This window comes from Pleurodeles waltl, chromosome 5, assembly GCF_031143425.1.
Source record: "Pleurodeles waltl isolate 20211129_DDA chromosome 5, aPleWal1.hap1.20221129, whole genome shotgun sequence".
NCBI classification, from domain to species: Eukaryota; Metazoa; Chordata; class Amphibia; order Caudata; family Salamandridae; genus Pleurodeles; species Pleurodeles waltl.
Window position 1 is genome coordinate 231279161 of NC_090444.1, and position 27834 is coordinate 231306994.

The following is a 27834-nucleotide window of genomic DNA, read 5'->3' on the forward strand; positions in this document are numbered from 1 at the left end:
GTCTCACGCTACCGGCGGGAAGAGTGAAGTCTTTAGAAGTTGCAAGAAAGTTGCAAAGTTGTTGCTTGTTGTTGAATAGAGCTGCTGCTCATGGGAGTTTCTTGATCCTTAGGTTCAGGGCAATCCTCTGAGGCTTCAGAGGTCGCTGGTCCCTGTTGGATGCGTCGCTGGTTGCAGTTTTTCGAGTCAGGAGACAGGTCGGTAGGGCTGGGGCCAAAGCAGTTGTCGTCTTCCGTCATCTCTGCAGGGCTTTCAGGTCAGCAGTCCTTCTTGTTTCAGGTTGCAGGAGTCTGATTTCCTGGGTTCTTGGGTGCCCCTAAATACTTAATTTAGGGGTGTGTTTAGGTCCAATGGCTACTGTCCTGGAGGGTGGCTACACCCTCTTTATGCCTCCTCCCTGAGGGGAGGGAGGACATCCCTAATCCTATTGGGGGAATCCTCCAAACTTAAGATGGAGGATTTCTAAAGGTAGGGGTTACCTCAGCTCAGGACACATTAGGGGCTGTCCTGACTGGTGCGTGACTCCTCCTTGTTTTTCTAATTATCTCCTCCAGCCTTGCCGCCAAAAGTGGGGTCAGTAGCCGGAGGGGAGGGCATCTCCACTAGCGGGGAGGGCATCTCCACTAGCTGGGATGCCCTGTGGCGCTGTAACAAAAGGGGGTGAGCCTTTGAGGCTCACCGCCAGGTGTTACAGTTCCTGTAGGGGGTGGTGAGAAGCACCTCCACCCAGTACAGGCTTTGTTCCTGGCCACAGAGTGACAAAGGCACTCTCCCCCATGTGGCCAGCAACTCGTCTGGTTGTGGCAGGCTGGCAAAAACTAGTCAGCCTATCACTTGAAGTCGGATTGGTATTCAGGGGGCATCTCTAAATGCCCTCTGGGTGCATTTTGCAATAGATTCCACACTGGCATCAGTATACATTTATTGTGCTGAAAAGTTTGATACCAAACTTCCCAGATTTCAGTGTAGCCATTATGGAACTGTGAAGTTCGTGTTTGACACACTCCCAGTCCATATACTCTTATGGCTACCTTGCACTTACAATGTCTCAGGTTTTGCTTAGACACTGTAGGGGCATAGTGCTCATGCACATATGCCCTCACCTGTGGTATAGTGCACCCTGCCTTAGGGCTGTAAGACCTGCTAGAGGGGTACTTACCTATGCCATAGGCAGTGTGAGGTGGGCATGGCACTCTGAGGGGAGTGCCATGTCGACTTAGTCATTTTCTCCCCACCAGCACAACAGCTGTGAGGCAGTGTGCATGTGCCGAGTGAGGGGTCCCCAGGGTGGCATAAGACATGGAGCAGCCCTTGGAGACCTTCCCTGGCAACAGGGCCCTTGGTACCAGGGGTACAACTTACAAGGGACTTATCTGTGTGCCAGGGCTGTGCCAATTGTGGGAACAAAGGTACAGTTTAGGGAAAGAACACTGGTGCTGGGGGCAGGTTAGCAGGGTCCCAGCACACTTTCAATCATAACTGGCATCAACAAAAGGCAAAAAGTCATGGGGTAACCATGCCAGGGAAGGCATTTCCTTATACTGGCTCACTAGGCAGATCAGTTGTGTCGACAGTGGCCTTGAGGCACCTCACTCAGTTGAGGACGACTGCGTTTTTGGAGAATGTCCGGCAATTGCATATGGAAATGCTCTTCGATGGCACCTGTCTCTTCGGAGACAAAGCGGACTCAGCACTTAAGCGCATTTAAGGAATCCTGGGCTACGGCTCGATCCCTTGGCCTCTCAGCTGCTTCTCACCCCCTTAGTCTGCTTTTCGTCCCTTAGTTAGCTACGGAAGTGGCACCCTACTGTGTCCATTTCCCTCCAGCCACTGTCCCGCCCATGCTGCTAAGCTTCTGCTTGTCCAAGGATGCGATATCCCATGTTCCTGTGGATCAGGCAGCCAGTGATCTGCCCAGTTCACCACCACCCCGCTGCAGCCTCCAAATGTTCGTAGTCTGTTGCTCTATCCCAGACCAGTTGGAGGCAGGATTCGCTATCACCTTCCCCACTGGGAATCCATTACGACGGACAGTGAATGACTCACTAGTTTTGCAGCTAGTCTGAAGGGGCTACTCCCTCCCCTTTGAGACTACCCCTTTGGCCATGCCACCATCCTACCATTGCATGATGGAGGATCACTTGGCACTTCTCCACAAGGAAGTTACGGCCTTCTTGGCCAAGGGAGCCATAGAGGGCATCCCTGTTCCAGAAGGAGGTCATGGTGGTTATTCCTGCTACTTTATGGTGCCCAAATGGACAAGGGCCTTCACCCTATCATAGACCTCCAGTCCCTCTATCTCTTCCTCAGACAGGAGAAGTTCAGAATGCTCACTCTGGCTCAGGTCCTATCTGCCCTTGACACTGGATAGTAGCGGTGGACTTGCAGGATGCTTATTTCCACATTCCCATCCTGCCACCCCACAGACGTTACTTGTGGTTCGTGGTAGGTCACAAGCACTTTCAGTTTACCGTTTTCACCTTTGTTCTTACCTCGAGTATTAATAAAGGTGATGGCAGTGATCGCAGCTCATCTGCCTCTACGACTGGCTGTTGAAGGCAGGCTTGCCCCAGGCTGTTGTCTCCCACCTCCAGACTGCATTTGCTAGAGGTCAAAAATGCCGAAGTTGCACCTGACTCCCTCTTAGGCACTTCATTTCATAGGAGCCGTTCTGGAGACAGTGGAATTTCAGGCCTATTGCCCAGAGAAGCGAGTCTAGGATATTCAGTGTATGATTCTGATGTTTCAGCCTCTGTCCTGGATTTCGGTGAGAATGACTCTGAGGCTGCTGGGCCTGATGGTCTCCTGCATCCTGCTAGTGACACGTGGCAGATGGCATATATAGGTACTGCAGTGGGACCAGGGGAATCTCTCCAATGTGGTCCAGAACTGTGCAAGATCTGCAGTGGTGGCTTTCAAATCAGTATTGGCCAGAGTCAGATTCCCCTCCCTTCCCCAACCAGACTGTAGAGACAGATGCATAACTCCTTGGATGGGGCGGCCACTTGGGGGAGGTGGAGATCGGAGGTGTCTGGTCTCCAGTGGAGTCCGGGCTCCACATTAATCTTCTGGAGCTTTGTGTGATCAGGCTTGCATTGAAAGCCTTCCTTTTCTCTCTCAAATGGAAAGTGGTGCAGGTGTTCACAGACCGCACCACTGCCATGTGGTACTGCAAGAAGCAGGGTGGGGTGAGGTCCGGACCCTTTGTCAGGAGGCTCTGCACCTCTGGACGTGGCTGGAAGGTCAGGCAAACTTCTGGTGGGCTCTCTGAATGCCAGAGCATGAAAACTCAGCCTTCAATGCATAGTTGATCACTAATGGCTTCTCCTTCCTGAGGTGGCGCAAGGGCTGTTTAAGCAGTGGGGAGAGCCTTGTTTAGATCTGTTAGTCTACGTAAAGAATGCACAATGTTTTTCCAACAATACAGTGTGCATTTTTCAGTAAATCCAACTTTGGCATCACTTGGGATTTATTGAGCTGAGAAGTTTGATACCAAACTCCCCAGTCTTCAGTGAAGCCATCATGGAGCTGTGTAGTTTGTAATGACAAACTCCCAGCCCATGTACTGAATATGGCCACACTGCACTTTTAATGTGTAAGAATGGACTTAGCCATTGTAGGGGCATATTGCTCATGCAGTTATTCCCTCACCTGTGGTATACTGGACCCTGCCTTAGAGCTGCAAGGCCTGCTAGATGGGTGACTTACCTATGCCACAGACAGTGTTATGTGGGAATGGCACAGAGAGAGGGATGCCATGTCAACTTTACCTTTTTCTCCCCACAACACACACAATCTGCAATGGCAGTGTGCGTGTGTTTGGTGAGTGGTCCCTTAGGGTGGCATAATACATGCTGAAGCCCTTAGAGACCTTCCCTGGCCACAGGGCCCTTGGAACCACTGGTACCTTTTACAAGGGACTTAGCTGTGTGCCAATTGTGGAAGCAATGGTACAGTTTAGAGAAAGAACACAGGTGTGCTGGACCTGGATAGCAGGATCCCAGCACACACTCAGTCAAGTTACCATCAGCTATCAGGCAAAGAGTGTGTGTGTGGGGGGTGGCGGTGGGGGGATGTAACCGTACCAAAAGGGGCACTTTCCTACATTACTTGCTAGAACATTTGCAGATCTGTTCTGTTAAAGTTCTTCCTGATGTTCTTGGCAAAAATGTATTTAATTGCATGTAAAATGTTATGGAACTTCCTATCCAGTAAACTCTGATATCTTTACTTGTATTTTAGAATGTACAACTATATTGAAACAAATAAAACTGTAAACTCTTCATTAACGTGGCATATAAGTCAAATATGTGTGCATTGTTGATAGTAAATATGTAAGTACTATTGCATTATTTAGTATTAAAAGATCCAGTTTTGCATTATTTTTGCACTTATAATTGTATTTCCTTGTTTAGCACTGGTTCCCAATGAAAAAAATGAAACGTCTCCCTGCATCCTTGATATTGACATGTTTCATTTGCTGGTGAGTAACGGATAAAGTTATTTTTAATTTAATTTATTATTTTGCTCAAGTTTGACTTTGGTATTGAAGTGCGTGATAGAGCCTAAATGTATAGATTGGATTGGAACAAAATAGTATATAACATGTTTTTTTTTAAATTAAAAGTAACTGAATATGATCCTGAGGGAACTATGACACTAATTTAATGCAGGACTGGCTGTCTTTGAGAAGGCAAATATAAATATTCATATATATACAAATTATGGGTTTCCAAGTGATTATTTTTGCTTCACTGATGCAGGGAACTTTTAATTATGTTCAGCTTTTTAGTTATATAGTCTTGACATTGGAGCTTTGATTAATGGGAAAATCACTTTGAAAATACCCAGTGCCTGGTAAAGACAGTATGAAAATATTTGAATCTCCTTATCCACCAGGAGTCTTAACAGCGGTATAGAAAACATACAATCAATAGTGAGTTTGGAAAGGCCTGTCAATGTAGAGGAGATATTGTGAATGGCTTTTTCTGTGATATAAGATCTGATTTAATTTAAGAAAAGAGATGCCAGCAAGAAGATTACACAGCGTTTTTCACATACAAGGCAAAGGCACCCACGAGGTGATGACCATACCAACTTCCAGTTCCTTCGAATGAGGTTGAACAGGCAGATGGAAATGTCTTCCCAGCCAGCACAAGAACTCCTTTGCAGGTCTGTGAGATTTGGGGGTGTGAATGTCCAATTTCCCAACCAAAAGGCAATGGGCCACAGGGCAGAGGGGTGAGGGTTGAGATGACCACGGTTCAGAATGGACTGTTCAAATGAGCAACAGGGTAAGTACTGATTTGCATTAGGTGGTTCTCTGTCTAAAGTGGCATAGTGAGCAAGCAACAGTGGGATGGGATTAGAGGTGTGCGAAATTCACTTAATTTGCTCTTGCATAATTACATGAAATTACAGCAAAGTTACGTGTAATGAAGCAAACTGCAAATACACAATTTTGTGCTATATTTTAACGTGAAATGCATCCTCTTCAAATTCTGTCACCATGCATTTAAACAAGAACACCACTGACAACAACCACTCATATTCTGTTGTTCCCGTGAGTTTGCAGTCAATTTTTATTGGAAATTGCGTCATTTACTGTAAATTTTTACTTTGAATGGCGCATGACTATGCTAAGTGACGTTATAGCATAATTTTATTAATTTTGTGTAAAAGGAGTAACTCAGAATTTCCAGAAGTACGCTGGTGCAATTTAATTTTTGCCCTCGCCTTTTTGGAATATCACCTAAAGCGATTTCCCATCGCTAGGTAGTTCAAGATTTCGGCCCATAAACTTTTGGTGTCTGATTGCCAGTAGTTTGCTTGGAAACCTATTAATGGTGCAGCTTTCCATTCGTACTACCTCAAAAGTTTGTGAATTCCAAAAAGTAGTTAATTTGTGTCCAGTCAATAAATACTTCTGCAGATTTACTACTTTTTGGTAAACGACTCATAATATATATTTAGGTTCCCAATCCAAAAACAAAGAAATTTAAATCTCTCAGTGAATTGAGGAAAACCGACGCAGACATAGCAGACCCTACTCGGGCCCCGGAGACCCATTTACCACGCCAAGAATGCATTTAATCTGATAGTCATCTAGCCGCACCTTTTAATTTTCAGGGCATCGGACTGGATCCAAGAGGTTTTTCTTGAGCAATACCCCTGGAAGCTAGTAGGTGGCATCATTGTCTGCCCCAGAAGTGACATCTCAGTCACCTATCTAGACGACACCTCGGCGGGCTGACATCATTTTATTTTTCCCTGTGCCGTTTGGTGCTGACCTATTGAAGAGCTACCCCTCTGTCGTTTTTGACAGGTCTTTTTCAACATTTTGTTGAATTTGTTTTTTTTATGTATTTTCCTCCTTGTGATGTTGAGGATGTCTTCAAGGAAGACAGGGTTCAAGCCATGTGGCTCCTGTCATCATGCCATGTCGGTTACAGACCCACACCTCATGTGTCTGTGATGTCTCCAAGTTGTGCTCGGACTGCCGGGACATGGCACAGAAGGCTTTGAGGGAATGGTCCCTGATGCTGCTAGTTGCCCGGCAGGTTAAGGCACACTGTGCGACTCCCAGGAGGTCCTCTTCTTTACAGTCCAAGTCCTCAGGACATTCTGGAAAGAGGCAGAAGAAGCAGAAGAAGTTGAAGCGTGCTTCGACTCCTTATCCGTTTGCCAACGTGACGTCAGAACATCAGTGATAGAAGCACGGTTTTGAGGAGCCATCACCAGTTTCAACTTCTTCCCTCCCTGCTTATACTGAAGCTAGAACGACGCCCATGCATTGCGTATTTGAGTGGGCCGACCACTCCGGAGCGCCCTTGGGCCCTCAGGCTGGGGGGTGGGAGGACCATCAGCTTACGCGCTGGTGGCTTCTGCCTTGGCTCCGATTCCAGATTTGTACCGGCACCAGTTGTGCCACCGCAACTTTCCCTGACACCAGTCCCTACACCAATGCTCCGAATCCAGCAGGGAGCTGGAAGGGAGTCGACCAGTGCCAATTCCGGTACCAAGGCCCATGTGTCCTAGGTCGGCGTCTGATCCCTATTCTGAAGGATTAGGCCTTGGGGAACAATGGGAGGAGTCACTGGACCCATTAGAATACGAGCTAGAAGGGCACAGCATATACTGGTGTGAGGAACTGGGTGATGCCAGTGGACTAGATATGTCTTAAGATACTGGCTGGCTTTCTCCAACTACCGTGACTACAGAGGAGGGAGCAACATAAGCTATGGTTGGGAAGAGGGCAGTTGAGGAACTCATTCTCAAGCTGCCCTTGGTGGCTGTCAAGACGAATATCTTGACGGAAGTGCTGCAGCCAGAGCTCACTCTTCTGAACACCTGCTCCCTTTTAATGGATCGCTAATTGATCTTTTGCTGGGAACCTGGTCCGAGCCTAGCACAGGGGTTCCTGTAAACAGGACTGTTAACCACCTAAATCGCCCCACTTCGGGGGACCCTTCTTTCCTTACCCAACACCCCACCCTGGAAAGCTTGGTGGTTCAGGCTTCCACTTCCCATGGCGCATTCTCTGCCGCACCCTGGGCAGGGAATTCAAGAGACTGGACAGCTTAGGAAAGGAAATGTTTTCTTTCACCAGCCTTGCAGTGTGGTCGGTGAACACCACATGCTCATTGGGCCGCTATTCCAACACTTTGTGGGACACGGTTGTGCACGTGCTGCCACAGTTCCCAGAGGATGGCCGGACCCCCCCCCCCCCCCCCCCCCACGCACACCCCCCCCCCCCCTTGTCCCAAACCGTCAAAGACTGAAGAGGTGCAGCAGAGTTCACCTTCAGGTGTGGTTTAGACATTACCAGCTCACTGGGCAGGGCGGTTTCCTCGATGGTGCTGCTTTGACACCACGGCTGGCTGAGAACATCTAGCCTTTCAGGGGATGTCCAGGATCCCTTATGGACATGTCCTTTGATGGCAATTGTCTCTTCAGAGACAAGACAGACTCTGCACTGGAGCACTTTAAGGACTTACGGACTACGGCTATGTCCATGGGCCTCTCAGCTGCCCTGCATCACCCCAAGTCTGCATTTCGCCCTTTTCTTTGGATTGAAGAGGCTTTCAATTGTACCAGAGGTCGCAATCCCAGCCACCGTCCTGGGCAAGCTGCCCAGCCTCTGTGTGGGTGAGGGTGCGGTTCATAACGACCACGTGGGTCAGGTAGCCAGGGGTCTGCTACAACCACCACCCCCATTCCCCTCCACCCCACCCCACCCCTCAAAAAACGCAGTTCCTAAGCCTTTCTAATCTTTCTCTACAACATCACAGGCATCCAGTTGGTGGCTGAATCAGCCATCATCTCCACCAAAGGCAGCCCATAACATTGGCGTGGTGGGTCTTAAAGATCATTCAGAGGGGCTACTTGCTCCCCTTAGAATTCTCCCCTCCCATATACCGCCATCTCCCAATTGGCGGACGGTGGATTATTTGTCCTTGCTCCGCGAGGATGTCAGGGCGCTCTCGGCCAAGGGGTCCATAGAGAGGGTTCCGATGTCAGAAGTAGGCAGTGGTTGTTATTCCCGCTACTTTCTGATGCTCACAAAGAAGAAAGGTCTTCGGCCTGTCTTAGATCTGCAAATCATCAATATCTTCCTCAAGGAGAAGATCAAGATGCTCACATTGGGTCAGGTCTTGTCTGCCCTGGGCCCAGGAGACTGGATGGTAGCTTTTGGGTTGCAGGGCGCTTATTTCCATATCCCTGTTGTAGGAAAGTGCCACTGTTGGCATGGTTACCCCCAGTTTTTGCCTAGTGTTGATGCCAACTTTGAAAGTGGGCTGGGACCCTGCTAACCAGGCCCCAGCCCCAGTGTTCCTTCCCTAAAACTGTACCTTTGTTTTCGCAATTGGCACAACCCTGGAAAACAGTTAAGTCCCTTGTAAAAGGTACCTATGGTACCAAGGATCCTGTGACCAGGGAAGGTCTCCAAGGGCTGTAGCATGTTATGTCTCCCTAGGGAACCCCTCACCAAGCACATACACACTGCCTTGCAGCTTGTGGGTGCTGGTGAGGAGAAAAAGACAAAGTCGACCTGCCCACAAATCACTGCCTGTGGCATAGGTAAGTCATCCCTCTAGCAGGCCTTACAGCCCTAAGGCAGGGTGCACTATAACACAGGTGAGGGCATAGCTGCTTGAGCACTATGCCCCTACAGTGAGTAAGTCCATTCATTACATTGTAAGTGCAGTGTAACCATATTGAGTATATGGTCTGGGAGTTTGTCATTACGAACTCCACAGCTCCATAATGGCTTCACTGAATACTGGGAAGCTTGGTATCAAACTCCTCGGCACAATAAACCCACAGTGATGCCAGTGTGGAATTTATTAAAAAATGCACACAGAGGGCATCTTAGAGATGCCCCCTGTATGTTAGCCAAACTGCTAGTGTAGGACTGACCAGTCTGTGCCAGCCTGCCACTTTCAGACAAATTTCTGACCACATGGGGTGAGTGCCTTTGTGCCTGTCCTGGGTAGAGATGCTTCACACCTTCCCTCTACAGGAACTGTAACACCTGGCGGTGAGCCTCAAAGGCTCAAGCCTCGGTTACAGTGCCCCAGGGAACTCCAGCTAGTGGAGATGCCCGTTCCCCAGAAAAAGCCCCACTTTTGGCTGCAAGTCCGGCAGGAAAATTAGGGAAAACAGGAAGGAGTTACCCACCCAGCCAGGACACCCCTGAGGTGTCCAGAGCTGAGGTGACCCCCTCCCTGCAGACTCATCCATCTTGGTTTGGAGGACAGGGATCAATAGGATTAAGTTTGTTTGACCTCCTCAAAGGGAGTGGGCACAGGGAGGGTGTTGCCACCCTCCAGGACAGTAGCCATTGGCTACTGCCCTCTCACCCATAAAACGCCCTTAAATATAGGATTTAAAGGCCTCCCTGAACCCAGCTCATGAGATTCCTGGTGACCTACAAGAAGAAGGCCTGCTAAACTGAAACCCCCAGCAGAGAAGAAGGAAGACAACTGCTTTGGCCCCAGCCCTATCTGCCTGTCTCCTGCTTCAAAGAACCTGCAAAAGGCCAGCGACGTGTCCAGCGGGACCAGTGACCTCTGCCGACTGCTCTAAGACAAACTACAACCAAGGACTCCCATCTCAATCCGGATGTGTGCGTTTTGACCCCTGTGCACCCGACGGCCCGCGTCCAGGTGGTCCACCCTGCAAAAGAGAGGGTCCCCAGGCGATTGCGAGCAAGTGCCCACCCTCGGTTGACCTTGCCACCCCTCCACGACAACACCTGCAGAGGAAATTCCGAGGACTCCCCTGAGCATGAGCTCTGGACAAAGATATCCGAGGCCTAAAGACACACTGCACCCTCAGCCGACAGGCCTCGGAGAACCCGACCCCCAGTGCCTCTACATTCAGCAGACGGCCCTCCTCCCGGTCCGACCGGTGGTGTGCCCGAGACACCCCTCCTGGATCTCGCCTGAAGCCTCTGAGTGACCTCTGGGGTCTCCTTATAGCCAGCATTGAAAACCTGACGTCCTGTTTGCTCCCTACACCCGGCCGCCCCTGTGCCACTGAGGGTGTGTGTTTGGTGCCTACTTGTGGCCCCTTCAGTGCTCTTCTAATCCCCCCTGGTCTGCTCTCCTAACCGCAGGTACTTACCTACAGGCAGGCCGGATTCGGAGTACCCCCTGTCTCCATAGGAGCACACGTTAAATTCGCTCAACATTGACCTCTGCACCCGACCAGCCTGGGTTGTTGGTGGTGAGTGTTTGGGTTAACTTGAATCCTAACCGGTGGGCTTCCTAAAACATGGAGACTGAAACTGTAGGTGTTGTACTTACCTGTAAAACGATCTAACATTTCTTCCTCCAGGAACTGTTTCTGAAAATTGCGGTGTCCATTTGTAAAACAGATTATTGCCAATAATTCAAAAACTGTATTACTTACCTATTTCAAAGTACTGTTAATACCTTTGTGAAATAGGAAACATTTAAGGTACTTACCTGCAACTTGAATCTTGTGGTTCTAAAAATAAATTGAGAAAATATATTTTTGCTCTATAAAAATCATTGGGCTGGAGAGTGTGTGCTTCTTCTATTGTCTGTGTGTGTGTGTGTGTGTGTGTGTGTGTGTGTACACAACAAATGCTTTGCATTACCCTCAGATAAGCCTAACTGCTCGACCACACTACCACAAAAGAGAGCATTAGTATTATCTACTTTAGTCTCTGTTAAGCCTCTGGGGAACCCCTGGACTCTGTGCACACTATATCTCATTTTGATATAGCGTTACAGAGCCAGATTCCTACACCAATTTTTCACACCCAATGGCACTACCTGCGGTTTATGGTAGGCCATGAGCACTTTCAGTTCACTGTACTTCCCTTTGGCCATACCAGTGCCCCTCTGGTGTTCACTAAGGTGATGGCGGTGGTCGCCGGTGTAGGGACGGCCGGGTGCAGGGTGCAAACACAACGTCAGACACCCAATGCTTTCCAATGGGGGAACTCCAGGGGTCACAAAGATGCTGCAGGCTGGGTCCAGGGGGTCAATTGAGAAAAACAAAAGGCTGGATAAAAAGGAGAGATGCCCGCTGGATGTTGTTGGACCGTCGGTCGGATTCCCCAAAGCCAGGGTGCAGCCGGTACAGGAGTACCTTTTGGGCATCGGGAATGTTCGTCAGATCCAATTGCGGTCAGGTTGGTCCTCTGGATTTAGCCTGCAGGCACCATGGTGTTGGCCAGGTGGGGTCAACCCAAGGCGGACTCCAGGTCGGAATCGCCTGGGGAGCTTATCGACAGGTGGGCCACCTGGACACACGGGCAGTGGGCATTGGTTGCAGAGTGGGTATGGGTCGCGTATCCGGGGTGGTTCTGGAGTCCTTTTGGAAAGTTTCTTCTGGACAGGGCCACTGTCCTCAAGAGTTCTTGGTCCTCCACTGGGCAGGCAGTCCTCTTTGGGTTTCTAGAGGCTGCATCCTGCAGGATGTCGCCTTTTTGTAGCAGGTGTCTTGAAGCTGCAGACAGGTCGGTAGAGCAGGGGCCAAGTCAGTTGTCGTCTGGAGTCTTCATTGCTGGGGGGACTCTTCAGTCCTACTTCTTTCTTCTTTCTTGAGGTCGCCAGGAATCTTGTGAGTAATGTTCAGGGGTGCCCCTAAATACTAGAGTTAGGGGCATTACAGGGGTCAGAGGGCAGTAGCCAAAGCTACTGTCCCTAAGGGTGGCTACACCCTTGCTGTGCCCACTCCCTCTGGGGGGGCACATTCCAATCCCCATTGGTCCCTCTTGTAGGAAAGTACTCTTTTTTTGACATGGTTACCCCCACTTTTTGTCTGCTTTCAGTGTGCTTAGACTGTTTTCACTGGGATCGTGCTAACCAGGAACCCAGTGATTGTTCTCTCTCTCTCTCTCTCCCTCCCTCTCTCTCTCTCTCTCTCTCTCTCTCTCTCTCTCTCTCTCTCTAAATTTAGTGACCTAGGACTTTGTACACTCCACAGTTGGCATGGTAGCCCTTCCTACTTCAGTGGGCAAGGTGCAGGTTCCTTGTGTGTGAGGGCACCCCTGCATGAGCAGAGGTGCCCCTGCGAACTCCAGTTCCATTGCACTGGACTTCGTAAGTGCTGGGAAGTCATTTTACCCTGTGTACGGGACACAGGTCACCACCTGTGTCCAACTACATAATGATACCTCTGAACCTGGGCATGTTTTCTATCAAACATGTCAGAATCATACCGCAATACTGTTGCTAGTATTCGTTCTATGGTTCCATGCACTCTGGGGGCTCCTTGGAGGACCCCCAGTATTGCTCCTACCAAACTTGTAGGGTTTTCCAGGGAGCCTGCGCTATTACCCCTCAGACAGGTTTCTGCCCCCCTGCTCCTTGACCAGCTCAAGCAGGGGAAGGCAGAACAGATGATTTCCTGTGGGAGAGGGAGACAAACACCCTCTCCCTTGGAAATAGGTGTTATAACGCTTGGGAGGGGTAGCTTCCCCAAGTCACTGGTTTGCTTTTAAGGGCACATTTGGTGCCCTCCTTCCATAAACCAGTTTGCACCAGTCGAAGGACCCCCAGTCTGTGCTCTGGCACAAAACTGGACAAAGGAAAGGGGAGTGACCACTCCTCTGTCCATCACCACCCCAGGGGTGGTGCTCAGAGCTCCTCCAGGTGGCCACTTGATCCTCTTGAAACCAAGATGTCCATAGGCCCCTGGGAGCATCTGAGTGGCCAGGTCAGGCAGGTGACGTCACAGCCCCCTCCTTTTAGGTGGACATCTTGCTAGGTGACCAATCCCCTCTTAGGGCTATTTAGGGACTCCCTTGTTGCTGGGCCCCCAGATTAGACATGCAAGACTCCACCAGGAGTCCTCTGCATCGTTTACTTAGACTTCTGGCCACTAGAACCACAACAGGACTCTTCAGGAACCAAAATGTGTTGGAAAATGGCTCCCTGTTGCAGTTACCCCCCACGTTTTGCCTGATATTGATGCTGACTTGACTAAGAAGTGTGCTGGGACCCTGCTAATCAGGCCCCAGCACCACTGTTCTTTCACTAAAAATGTACCATTGTTTCCACAATTGGCACACCCCTGGCACACAGATAAGTCCCTTGTAAAAGGTACCTGTGGTACCAAGGACCCTGTGACCAAGGAAGGTCCCTAAGGGCTGCAGCATGTGTTGTGCCACCCTAAGGGACCCCTCACTTAACACATGCACACTGCCATTGCAGATTGTGTGTGTCAGTGGGGAGAAAAAGGCAAAGTCGACATGACGTCCCCCTCAGGATGCCATGCACCGAAAATACTGCCTGTGGCATAGATAAGTAACCCCTCTAGCAGGCCTTAAAGCCCTAAGGCAGGGTGCACAATGCCACGGGTGAGGACATAGCTGCATGAGCAAAATGCCGCTACAGTGTCCAAGTCTGTTCTTAGACATAGTAAGTACAGTGTGGCCGTATTAAGTATATGGTTTGGGAGTTTGTCAAAACAAACTCCACAGTTCCATAATGGCTACACTGAACGCTGGGAAGTTACGAATCAAACTTCTCTGAATAATAAACCCACACTGATGCCAGTGCTGGATTTATTAAAAAATGCACACAGAGGGCATCTTAGAGATGCCCCCTGTATTTTACCCAATCCTTCAGTGTAGGACTATCTGGCCTGTGCCAGCCTTCCACTGAGAGACAAGTTTCTGACCCCCTGGGGTGAAAGCCTTTGTGCTCTCTGAGGCCACAAACAAAGCCTGCACTGGGTGGAGGTGCGTCACACCTCCCCCTGCAGGAACTGTAACACCTAGCAGTGAGCCTAGCAGGCTTTGCTTCTGACCACAGAGTGTACAAAGACACTCACCCCATGTGGTTAGAAACTCGTCTGAAAGTGGCATGCTGGCACAGACCGGTCAGTCCTACACTAGCAGTTGGGCTAACATACAGGGAGCATCTGCCCTCTGTTTGCATTTTTCAATAAATCCCACACTGGCATCAGTTTGGTACCTGTTTGGTCAAAATAAGTAAGGGGATGACCTAAGATTATTTTTATTGTGGTTACAGGGCACAGGGGCACTTTTGCCTCATTAACAGTTTTTATAGTGAGTTTTATTGGTTTTTGACATTTTTACCAATTACTGAATTACTGAGCACTGCTCACTTTGTATTTGGCTCTCTTTTCACCCCAAACAGGCTGGGGCAGTCTGCCCTTACCTATTCATCGATATTTTATTTTTCAACTTACCTGTACTGCTCCCCCTCACTGTTCTTGCCTGATTTTCCTCCCTTTTCACCTTTACCACTGCTGGCTTGCAGTCTTGAGGTAAGGGTCGGTTAGAGCCCTCCTCGTTTGGCACTGCAGCACGGCGGCGGCCATTTTGGTGGAAAAACTAGTTGACGGTCTAGTTTCTCCAGGGTAGTTTTGACCGGCGGCTCCCATCTCAGCATAAAAGTGGATGGAAACGCGGCCGCGTGGTCAAAATAAGTAAGGGGATGACCTAAGATTATTTTTATTGTGGTTACAGAGCACATGGGCACTTTTGCCTCATTACGAGTTTTTATAGTGAGTTTTATTGGTTTTTAACATTTTTACCAATTACTGAACACTGCGCACTTTGTATTTGGCTCTCTTTTCACCTCTAACAGGCTGGGGCTGTCTGCCCTTACCTATTCATCGATATTTTATTTTTCAACTTACCTGTACTGCTCCCCCTCACTGTTCTTGCCTGATTTTCCTCCCTTTTTACATTTACCACTGCTGGCTTGCAGTCTCGAGGTAAGGGTCGGTTAGAGCCCTCCTCGTCTGGCACTGCAGCACAGCGGCGGTCATTTTGGGGAGAAACTAGTCGACGGTCTAGTTTCTCCAGGGTAGTTTGACCAGCGGCTCCCATGCGGACGCGCGCAGCAGGCACGCTTAAGGCAAGCCCATCTGTGCCTGTCCGCGACCGGATGGGGCCGGGGGCAGACACTATACATTGAAGACCTTCCCTCCCTTTCTCAAGTCCTTTTCTAAACAAGAGCAACTAGCCCTTAAAAATGTGTCTATTAATACGCACTGCACTCTTATGGATCCCTATTATGTTGGTTCTCTTAAATGTGAGGTATGTAGCTGGAGTTCCAACATAATGGCCAAGAAAGGCTGCCCCCTACTTAAGAAACAATTGCTGGGGCGGAACAACAAATTGATAGGCAGTTAGCAAACGAATATTAACTGTGGACTTATTAATGCCCGCTCGCTGAGTAAGCACACACTTGAAATCAGGGAACTGATTGAAATGGTTAATTTCGACTGCCTCTTTATCACGGAAACCTAGGCCAGAGAAGACTCTAACCCAGATTTCTTATTGGCTTCTCCCCCAGGGTATTCCTTTTCAAGATTAGATAGGTTAGAGAAGAGAGGAGGTGGGCTTGCAGTTTTTTTCAAAAATCACTTCTGTTGCACGCGCTCGGGGGGCTCAACATCAGTCAGACTATTTGCGAAGGGGCTTTCTTTAGAAAGATCCGCCTCCACTGTGCAATTCTTCTTGAGGGACTATTATTATATAGACCGCCTGGCCCCAAGAAGGATTTTCTTTCGGCCTGGCCTTCTGTACTGGAATATATAACAAACGTTTTCCTGCTTCTGTACTGGAATCCATTATTTTGTCCCCCAAAGCTATTGTTTTGGGCGATGTTAACCTTCATTTAGAAGATCAGTCCGATCCAGCTATTTGTGAATTTCTAAGTATGATGCGGAGTCTGGACTGGCATATCGGGGATCTGACTCCATCACATTGTGCAGAGCATACACTGGATGGCATTTTCATTCGGTATGGAAAGAGCACCAGGTCAGCTAATAGGGTCCTTGACTGGACTGACCATCATTTGTTATCCTTTATGTTAGCCAACACAGATACGGTCACTAAAACATTTTCTGGTACAAGACTCAAGAGACCATGGCGTAAGGTGCAGGAGACTAACCTGGCCCAGGCTCTTAAGTCAGGCTGGGAACAGGCGAAAGCGCTGGGCAGTTCTAATTTGGAGACCTTCGAGATGGGAACTAGAGGAGCTATCGATTCTTTAGCTCCTCTGGCTCTATCTGATACTAAACAAGGATGCCCTCTATCCGCTCCTTGGTACTCTGAGGAACTTAAAATCTGCAGAGAGTTTATCATAGGCAAGAGCGCAAATGACAGCTTAATTAAACCAAGACGGAGAGAGAGAAACTCAGGGGTACTCTTGAGAACTATAAATTGGCCATCAGATCAGAAAAAACTGAATATTCTCCCTCATTATTACAGAGGCTCTCAGTGTACCGAAGGAATTGTTTAAAGTAGTTCGCTCACTCACCTCACCATCCCCACCTCCTAGTTTAGAGAATTCAGAAACTTTTTGCCAAAAAGTAGCAGATTTTTTTTTAAATAAAAACTTGCAATTGCAGGCTAATTTTACACAAAATACGCAATTAGAGGGGGGCATGCTGGAGGATTTAGCGCCCCCGGATGCTGTGAATAGGCTAAATAGTTTTCAACCATTATCATCTAAAAGAATCTTTGAACTATTAGCTGCAGTAAAATCCGGCTCTCCGAACGATCCCTGCCCTCCGCAAATGTTCAAGTTAGTCCCCGATTTGATTTCTACTGCCCTCGAACCAGTATACGCAGACATTTTGCAAGAAGGATGCTTTCCAGAGTCCTGGAAAGAATCCATTGTCATCCCATTAATCAAGAAACCAGGCAAGGACGTTACAGATTTGTCCAATCTCCGTCAGATCTCTCTGCTACCTACCTTAGCTAAGATTCTAGAAAGGCACCTTAATATGGAATTAGCAGACTTTTTATGGGATAATGGCAGTTTGGATCCTTCCCAACACGGATTCTGCGGTGCTCATAGCACGGAAACTGCATTGATTTCCTCGGCGGACATTATTCGCAGAAGAGTTGATCAGGGGGAACGTACCATTCTGATACTGCTAGATTTGTCCGCGGCCTTTGATACCATATCTCCGCAACTTCTTATCCAGCGTCTGTATCAGGCAGGAGTAAGAGACAAGGCACTTGATATTATCAGGTCCTTTTTGACCAGTAGATTGATCACAGTATCTTGCGGAGACCGCAGAGCAACTCCTTTTCAATTGCCATGCGGAGTCCCTCAGGGGTCTTCTCTTAGCCCGACTCTGTTTAACCTCTATGTTGCCCCACTAGCTAGCTTGGTTCGTTCTTTTGGCTTTCAGATTGTGTCTTATGCAGATGACACACAGCTGATTATCCCAGTCCCTCGTAATTGGGAGGAAACGAGGGACAGATTTCAGCAATGTATGACTGCTATTAACAGCTGGATGCGTAACAATTGGCTCAAATCAAACGGAGACAAGACAGAAATTATCTTTTTTGGTCTCGACAGTAAAATTTGGAGTGCTAGATGGTGGCCGGAGTCCTGTAGTGTGTGCCCGGTTCCGCGCACTTCAGCCAGAAATTTGGGGATGGTATTTGACAGCTCCCTTTGGTTTGAGCAACAGGTTAACCAAACGGTTAAATGCTGCTACTGGGCTTTGAAAACTCAGAAAATATTTTTCGCATTCTTGCACGAAAATCTGAAAGTCTCTGTGGTCCTGGCGTTAGTTCTATCTAAAACTAGAAAGAGAGAGGGACCGGGAGGTTATACGGTCCAGTGTACAGTCTCCCAATAATATAATATGCAAAAGGTACACTGTTCCACACGTGCTCAAATAGCCTAGGGCACCCGAGGTGTCAAAAGCAAAAGCCCTCAAGCATCACAATGGATGACTGGCATCATCATTGGGCATTGCTCCTCGCCAGGCCGGCGCTGCAACGCCTGACGGGCTCCCCTAAAAATGGGGGGCACTCAGCCGTACTGTTCTGATGGTAGCAAATCAGACAGGTATGCCTATCTTCAGGCACCAGCATACGCTCAGAGAGAATAGAGTGTAAGACTAAAATTGGTTATTCATCCCGAAAGTATGTCATAACTTTAATCAATATCCTGGGATGAAGACCAAGACTAAAATCAGAAGGAAAGTAATAAACTGAGTGTTGATGCTCAATTACTCTCAAAGAGCAAACTAACGGGGTCTGTAATTATAACAGTACCCTCAAGTTAAGGTCGACATGTTTCGCGTTGTGTGGTGCTACAGGATCCAGTGACGCTTCATCAGGACCCAAAGAGATTTTAATATCACTTCTTCTCCAAGTAACAAAGATGGTGACGAAAATTAAATATATATACCGGTCACTTACACTTCAAGTAAACTGGCTACGTCACTGTCAGGTCGCCCATCCCCTAATCAGGAAAGGGCTCCTTGAGAGGCACGTTTCGGGGACTTGGAAACAAGTTGCGTATGTATTCCCGGTCCGACACTGAGGACCTACCCTCCGTCACGGCGTCTCGCATTAGCTTTTGCTCCTGACACCTCGGGTGCCCTAGGCTATTTGAGCACGTGTGGAACAGTGTACCTTTTGCATATTATGTTAGTTCTATCTAGACTAGATTATTGTAATGCCTTACTGTTAAACATCAGTTAATCTGCCATCCACAAACTTCAACTCATTCAGAATGCGGCAGCACGCTTGATCTTGAATCTTCCCCGTTCGTCTTCAGCTAGTAGCTGTCTTAGACATCTTCATTGGTTACCAGTTGATAAAAGGATCAAGTTTAAATCCCTTTGCTTAATATACAAGGCCCATCACTCGGAAGGATGTGAATATTTGAGTTCAGTTCTACAGAGATATTCACCATTGAGGAACCTAAGATCTTCATCTAGACTACTGATTGCGGTTCCCCGCTGTTATAGGTCCAGGTGGGGGGGACAGAGCCTTCACTGTGGAGGTGGCTAGACTCTGGAAAACTCTACCCCTTATGATTAGACAGACAGAGACATACTTTGCCTTTAGAAAGAAATTAAAAACGTGTCTCTTTTCCCTCTAGGGTGGGATTTTTAAGCTCCACTCATGAAGGATGATCTCGGTCTATCCCATATCTTATTAGGCCTAGAGCTTCGATGCTATCTGCCGGAATGCGCTCTACAAAAGCTATACAATACAATACAATACCTAACTTACCATTAATCAGTGAAGCCATTATGGTGCTGTGGAGTTTGTAATGACAAACTCCCAGACCATATACTCAGTATGGCTACACTGCACTTTAAATGTCTAAGAATGGACGTAGACACTGTAGGGGCATATTGCTCAAGCAGCTACTCCCTCACCTGTTATATAGTGCACACTGCGTTAGGGCTGTATGGCCTGCGAGAGAGGTGACTTACCTATGCCACATGCCGTGCTTTGTGGGCATGGCGTCCTGAGGGTGATGCCATATCAACTTTGCCTTTTTCTCCCCACCAACACACACAATCTGCAATGGCAGTGTGCATGTGTTTGGTCAGGGGTCCCTTAGGGTGGTATAAAATATGCTGCAGCCCTTAGTAACTCTCTCTGGCCACAGGGCCCCTGGTACAACTGGTTCCTTTTACAAGGGACTTACCTGTGTTCCAAAGGTGTGCCAATTGTGGAAATAATGGTACAATTTTAGGGAAAGAACACAGGTGTTGGGGCCTAGTTAGTATGGTCCCAACACACACTCAGGCAAGTTAGCATCAATTGTCAGGCAAGAAGTGTGTGTGGGGGGGTAGGGTGTGCTGCAACTAGGGGCCAGTTTCCTACATCCGCGCACAGTGCAGGCTTTTGTTTCTGGCCCTCAAGAGCACTGGCTCTCAACTTGGGGGACCAGAAATGTGTCTGTGGTGGTTGAGTTGGTTAGGACCAATCAATCAACCCACTAGTAGCTGATGGCTTTTCTGTGGGCACCTATAAGGTGCCCTCTTGGTGCAGTGATTATTAAATTCTTCACTGGCATCATTGAGGGTTTATTAATCTGAGATGTTTGATACCAAGCATCCATATATTCAGAAAAGCCATCATGTAGCTTGGGAACTCGTAGTGACCAGTGTCCAGCATATGCATTTAAAATGGATTCCCTGGTGATGTAATATGTCTGAGAATCGACAAAGACATAGCAAGGACATATCTGCTAATGCAGATATGCCCTCACATGTAATATAATGCACCCTCCCTTAGGGCTGGAAGGCTTGCTAGAGGGATGACTTACATATATTGCATGATGTGCTTACGGGACATTGCACACAGGCTGTATGCCATGTTGTATTTTACATTTTTCAAGCACCTTGTCACTGAGCCTGCAATGGCGGTCTGCATACGTATGGGACTAGATCGATGATAGTGGCAGAAGTTGTGCTGCAGCTATGAGGGACCCTCTTGAGTACTTTACTAGTGACTTACAGGGGGCTGAAGGGACTGGTCATTTGGGGATCAACTGACCAAGTGTCTTGTTTTAGGGAAGGGACATTGGCACTGGGGACCTGGTTAGCAGTCAAAGTTGCATCTAAAAACCAGGCAAAAAGTGTGTTTGGAGAGGGGTGTTAGGGAGGAGGGAGGTGGTACTGGAACCAGAACCCAGCTCCCTACACCCAGGTGGTGTCTACCTCATCCTCATTGCCGACTCTAACATGGAGCCAGACTGGCATCGCCAAACACTGCCTTCAACTTTGACAGGGGCCTTACCCCCCTATGTCAGACCCTGACCCTTATTTTTATGAGTTGGGGATATGGTGAGGAATGGGAGAGGTCGCTGGACCCGCTAGAATACCAGCTACAAGACCCCTTTGACTTGCGTATGGACTTGAGTGAAGCCAGTGGTCTGGATACTTCCCCTGACACTGGAATGCTTTCTCCCCATAATCAGTTAATCAATCAACAGTTTGTATAGCGCTGATTATCACCCATGGGGTCTCAAGGCGCTGTCATGGGGTGTCAGTCAGTTGAAGAGCCAGATCTTGAGGTCTTTCTTTCTCTGATGCAGCGAGGGGGCCTGCGTGAGGTGAATTGGTAGCTTGTTCCAGGTCTGCACTGCGAGGTAAAGGGAGGATTTACCTCCCACTGTACTCTTCCTGATTATAGTGGTGACGGTGAGGGCAAATTAAGAAGATCTGAGTTGTCTGGCTGGGGTGTAGAAAGATAGCCGGTGGTAGAGGTAGGCTGGCCCGGCATTGTGCAGGGCCTTGTAGGCATGCGTCAGGAGCTTGAAGGTGATGCATTAGTTGATGGGGAGCCAGTGCAGGTGTCTAACGTGGGCGGAGCTGTGGCGGGGATGTCTAGGTTGAATCTGGATGCAGCATTCTACATTTTCCGAAGTCTTGCTTGGAGTTTCTTCGTGATGCCAGCATAGACAAAGTTGCTGTAGTCTAGTTTACTGCTGACAAGTGCATGGCTGACCGTTCTTACCTCGGTGGTGATCCACTTGAAGATCTTCTGTAGGAGACGGAGTGTGGAAGCATGACAATGAGACAGTGTTGTCTTGGAGGGTCATGGACAGTGTGGAGTCAAGGATGATGCCCAGGTTGCGTTTGTAGTCAGTGGGTAGGGGGCGCTTCCAAGGGCATCTGCTCACCAGTTGTCGTCCCAGGCAGAGGTAGTGGGGCCCAGGATGAGGATTCCCGTCTTGTCCAAACTGAGCTTGAGGCAGCTGTTTTTCATCCAGTCGGGGACTGCTCTCATTCCGTTGTGGAAGTTGCTCTTGGCTGTTGATGGTTCATCAGTGAGGGAGAGAAATAGGTGTGTGTCGTCGGTGTAGGAGACTATGTTGAGGCCGTGCTGTGTGATGATTTCGGAGAGCAGAGCGATGTAAAGATTGAAGAGGGTTGGATTCAGGGAGGAGCTCTGGGGTAACCCACAGCAGGTATCTATTGGTTCCGAGAAGAACGGCGGGAGTCAGACTCTCTGGTTCCTTCGGTGAGCAAGGAGCGGATCCACTCTAAGGCCTTGGCACTGATTCCGGCGTTGTGAAGTCTGGTGCATAGGTTGTGGGGGATACGGTGTCAAAAGCGGTGTAGAGGTCGAGGGGGATGAGGACAGCGGTGTCTCTGTGGTCTAATGTGGTGCTGATGTCATCCGTGACTGGGAGGAGGGCAGTTTCTGTGCTGTGGTTGCTCCTGAAACCAGTTTGGGAGGAGTCCAGGATGTGGTTTGACTCGAGGAATTCTGTGAGCTGCGTGTTGATGGCCTTTTTGATTACCTTGGCTGGGAAGGGGAGAAGAGAGATGGATCTGTAGTTTTTCATATCTCTTGGATCGGCGTCTTTGGTAGCGGGGTTGATCTCTGCATGCTTTTAGTCATTCTGGAAGGTGGCGGTTTTGATGGATTGGTTGATTGTCAGGCACAGCTCGGGGGACGATTGTGTCGCTGGCTAGGTGAAAGATGGGGTGTAGGTATGGATCTGAGGGTGCCCCTGAGAGGATGGAGTTCATGAGCTTTCGGGTGTCCTCCGTGGAGATGTGGGTCCATTAGCTCAGAGTGGGCTGGGGGTGTGGTCCTTGGTGGTGCTGGTGGGCGGTGGAGATGGGATTTGGCTCTCGAACCGTTCGTATATATCTTAGATTTTACAGTGGAATAAGGTGGTGAGGTTGTCACAGAGGTCTTGAGAGGAGGTGTAGATGTCTGTGGTATCTGTGCCTCGGTTTGAGAATTCCTTGATTATGTTAAAAGTCCCCTACCATGTCTACGGAGGAGGGAGCGTCCTATTCCATGAGTGGCTGAGATCCTGGGCCTCGAGCTTCCTTCGATGGCAGTCGGGACTAACCTCTTGACAGTGGTGCTTCATCCTGGTGCTTCATCCTCTGAAAACCTATTACTCTTTAATGAAGCCCTTACTGATGTCCTGCTTGGTACCTGTTCCAAACCCAGCACATGGGCTCCTGTGAACAGGACTACTTCCCACTGCCATCATTCTGCACTGAATGATCCAACATTCCTGATGCATCACCCCATCCCTGAAAGCTTGGTTTTCCAAGCCTCTTCATCCCAGAGCGCGTTGCCTTCCACACCCCCAGATAGGGAATACAAGAGGCTGGACCATCTTGGGGAGAAGATGTTTTCTTCCTTCAGCCTGGCATTGCGGTTTGTAAACACCGCATTCCTTTTGGGCCAGTGTAGGAAGTTGGCTCTGTATATCCTATTTCAAAGTAAGAAATAGTGTGCACAGAGTCCAAGGGTTTCCCTTAAAGGCAAGATAGTGGCAAAATTAGATAATTCTAATGCTCTATTTTGTGATAGTGTGGTCGAGCAGTAGGCTTATCAGAGGGTAGTGTTAAGCACTTCTTGTACACACAGGCAATAATTGAGGAACACACACTCAGACAACTCCAGGCCAATAGGTTTTATATAGAAAAATATATTTTCTTAGTTTATTTTAAGAACCACAGGTTCAAGATTTGCAGTAAACACTTACAATGCAAGGCACTTCACTTAGGTAATTTATGAACTTTGAATAAAAGCAATATCATGTACAGTCTTTGTAAAAATGGCAATGAGCTATTTTCAAAGTGGACACTTAGTTAAAAAATCAACAGTTCCTGGGGGAGGTAAGTAAAGGTTAGGTTGTGAGGTAAATAAAGCACTTACAAGTCTCAGTTCTGGGGCATAGGCAGCCCACTGTTGGGGTTCAAGGCAACCCCAAAGTTAACACACCAGCAGCTTAGGGCCGGTCAGGTGCAGAGGTCAAAGAGGTGCCCAAAACACATGGGCGCCTATGGAGAACAGGGGTGCTCCGGTTCCAGTCTGCCAGCAGGTAAGTACCTGCATCCTCGGGCGCAGACCAGGGGGGTTTTGTAAAGCACTGGGGGGGACACAAGTAGGGACAGAAAACACCCTCAGTGGCACCGGGGGTAGCTGGTTGCAGTGTGCAAAGCAGGCGTTTGGTTTCAGGTAGGAAACAATGGAGGGACCCGGGGGTCACTCTAGCGGTGCAGGCAGGCACGGGGGGCTTCTCGGGACAGCCACCACCTGGGCAAGGCAGAGAGTCACCTGGGGGGTCACTTCTGCGCTGAGGTTCAGTTCCTTCAGGTCCTGGGGGCTGCAGGTGCAGTGCTGGTTCCAGGCGTCAAGTCCCTTGTTACAGGCAGTCGCGGTCAGGGGAAGCCTCTGGATTCTTTCTGCAGGCGTCGCTGTGTGGGCTGAGCGGGGTTGTCTCTGGTTACTCTCGGGCTCGCAGTTGCCGGGGAGTCCTCCCTGAGGTGTTTGTTCTCTGGATCTCGAGCCGGGGGCATCGGGTGCAGATTGAGAAGTCTCACGCTTCCGGAGGGAAACGTGCAGTCTTTGGAAGTTGCTTCTTTGTTGCAAACAAGTATCTGGTTTGGAACAGGGCCGCTGTTAATGGGAGTTTCTTGGTTCTTTAGTCCAGGGCAGTCCTCTGAGGCTTCAGAGGTCGCTGGTCCCTGTCGTATGCGTCTTTGGTTGCAAGTTTTCGAAGTTGGAGATAGACCGGGAGGGCTGGGGCCAAAGCAGTTGTCGTCTTCCTCCTTCTCTGCAGGCTTGTAGGTCAGCAGTCCTTCTTGTTTCTTCAGGTTGCAGGAATCTGATTTCCTGGGATCTGGGGTGCCCCTAAATACTGAATTTAAGGGTGTGTTTAGGTCTGGGAGGGCAGTAGCCAATGGCTACTGTCCTTGAGAGTGGCTACACCCTCTTTGTGCCTCCTCCCTGTGGGAGGGGGCACATCCCTAATCCTATTGGGGGAATCCTCCAAAACTAAGATGGAGGATTTCTAAAGGCAGGGATCAACTTAGCTCAGAATACCTTAGGGGCTGTCCTGACTGGTGGGTGACTCCTCCTTGTTTTTCTAATTATCTCCTCCAGCCTTGCCGCCAAAAGTGGGGACAGTGGCCGGAGGGGCGGGCATCTCCACTAGCTGGGATGCCCTGGGGCGCTGTAAAACAAGGGGTGAGCCTTTGAGGCTCACCGCCAGGTGTTACAGTTCCCGCAGGGGAGGTGAGAAGCACCTCCACCCAGTACCGGCTTTGTTCCTGGCCACAGACAGACAGACAGACAAAGGCACTCTCCCCATGTGGCCAGCAACATGTCTGGTGTGTGGCAGGCTGGCAGAAATTGGTCAGCCTACACTAGAAGTCGGATTGGTATTCAGGGGGCATCTCTAAGATGCCCTCTGGGTGCATGTTACAATAAATTGCACACTGGCATCAAAACAGTATCAGCTTATCTTCAGACTATAAAGAATTTTTGAAGAAACGATGCTGAGAAGGTAAAGTTTGGCGGGGCAGCGCAGTCTGCGGTGTCCAATGAGGAGGCGTTGTCACTGGAGAGCCACTGACAAAGTTGGAATGAAGATTACAAAATTCAGACCTTGTCACTTGGTCTCCAGCGGGATGAAGCTGCAGGCTGTAGCCGACAAGGGTTCCAAGAGGCCGCATAGCCCTTCTGAGAAGAGCCACTGAAAAGAATTGGCTGTTGCAGAGAAGAATGTAGCGGGAGCTACTGTGAAGTCAGACGGACTGGCGATGCACCACAGGCAGATAGGCAAGCAGGAAGGTCCCTACCTCCTGACGATTTTAATGCCACTTTTTGGTGGGAATTTTTCCCAAGTTACATTTGTTGGCTGTTTAGACACTTAGCACCAATTCCAAGGGTCGAGGATGGCAGGGGCAGCACTTGAAGGGCAGGACTCACTTCAGGCAAGGTCCAGGTGTGGGCTACAGGTGTCCCTGTAGCTCAGAACAGGTGGCCAGATGTAGGAAGCTGGCTATCTATGTAGTGTACCAGTGTAGGGAGACACTATCCAGATAGTTCAGGGTGACCCTTATTGTCTGAGAGGAGTTCTTAAAATAACTCTAAAAGCTCTGTTTTGTGGTAGTGTGGGTGAGCAGTTAGGCTTATTAGAGGACAGTGTTAGGCATTCATTACACACACAGACAGTAAGCGAGACAGACAATCAAAAAATAAATCCACCACCAATGTATAAAAATAACACTTTTTTATATGAATTTAGTAGGAAGCTGGCTCTCTATATGGTGCAGTAAAAAGAAGTACACCTTGCAGAGAGTCCAGTGGATCCTGTATTTGTTTGCAGAGGCAAAAGTAGGTATGACTAATTGTAGGAAGGTAGCTCTCTATGTAGTGCACTAAAATGAAGTACCCTATGGATAGAGTCCAATGGATCCCCAATTGGTATTGCAGAGGCAAAGGTAGATAGGACTAATGCTCTATTTGTGGTAGTGTGGGCGAGCAGTTAGGCTTATCAGAGGGTAGTGCTAAGCATTTGTTGTACTCACAGAGGCAATACATGACACACACTCAATTAATAAATCCGAGACCAATTTAGAAAAAAACCTATTCTTTTTATATGTTTCAAACCCAATAACTTCGTAATCAGGTAAGTAGATTTTTAAGCATATAAATACTTTACAGTTTCAGAAATCAACACTTGGTGCAGTTCTCAGAGTTCTCTCAATGTTATCCTATGGAGGAAAACTATGTTTAACAAACGCAGGGTTAACATGGACTTACGAGGTCGAGCTCAGGGAGCAAAGGTAAGTATTGGGCACTGATCAGAACCACACCAAGAGGTCTTAATGGGCAGCACTGGGGCAGGTGGGTGCAGAGGTGCAGTAAGGGGTTGGGTGCTCATTGGTTTCCTATGGGAGTTTGACCCCATGACAAGTAGGCTGTGGCTGGGAGGCCACTCGGGACAACAAACAGGTAGGTAGTAGACTTGGGGTGCTCGGAGATGTAGGTGCACCTTTGGTCCTCTTCTCTTGTGCTCATGGGCGATGGATGCAGGGGTGTCTTTAGGCGTTGGGTTTTCATGTCCAGAAGCCCTCACGGTCAGGGGGTCCTGTATGTTGAGGCTGCAGGTGTCATGAGAGGAGTCCAGCAGGGGGACGTCATTGGCACGGTGACCCACCTCAACTGGGGCCAGGGGTCACAGGTGCAGTGGTTGCTGTAGCTGTCGGATTTGCTCTCTCCACAAACCTGTGGGAAAGGCAGGTGGCCTGTGTGCTGAGGCCGCAGGCGTCTCGGGAGAGTCTTTGATGGGTGAGACCATACTGGACTCAGTGTCTGGGCAGCTGGGGTCCCACATGGCACAGTGGATTGCCTTCACCTCGGGTCGTGGACATAAGGTGCAGTGGTCACTTCAGGTGTCGGGCCTTTGGGGTTCCAGCAGCTGCAGAGCCCTTTTCTTGAAGTTTTTGTTGCACAGCAAATCTGCTGCTCACAGGAGACTTCAGTCTTTATGGAATGCAGGACGAGTCGATTTTTTGGGCAGAGTCCTTTGGGGTCAGCAGGCAAGTACGGTGTGGTCAGCTGCTTCTCATTTTTCCTCTCCTGTGTGTACAACTCTTTTTTGTCCTTGTCTTCGTAGGTCATCAGCATCCGAGTTCTAGAGTTCAGTGGTGTCACCTAAATACTCAATTTAGGGGCATTACAGGGAGTGCCAGGTGGTAGCCAATATGCTGCCCACCTTTAGGGTGACTACACCCTTCTTATGACCACTTCCGTTGGGAAGTGGGCATAAACCT

At 48.9% G+C, this 27834-nt stretch overlaps 1 protein-coding gene across 3 annotated transcripts in view; it reads left to right on the forward strand.

The window, feature by feature from the left end:
• The window catches only part of UBR2 (ubiquitin protein ligase E3 component n-recognin 2), a 1248744-nt gene that overhangs the window by 965502 nt on the left and 255408 nt on the right, over nucleotides 1-27834 (forward strand). For all 3 annotated transcript variants that reach the window (XM_069233963.1, XM_069233965.1, XM_069233964.1), the window contains exon 38: nucleotides 4416-4483. In XM_069233963.1, coding sequence (XP_069090064.1) covers nucleotides 4416-4483 — 68 coding nt within the window. The remainder of the gene's footprint in view (nucleotides 1-4415; nucleotides 4484-27834) is intronic.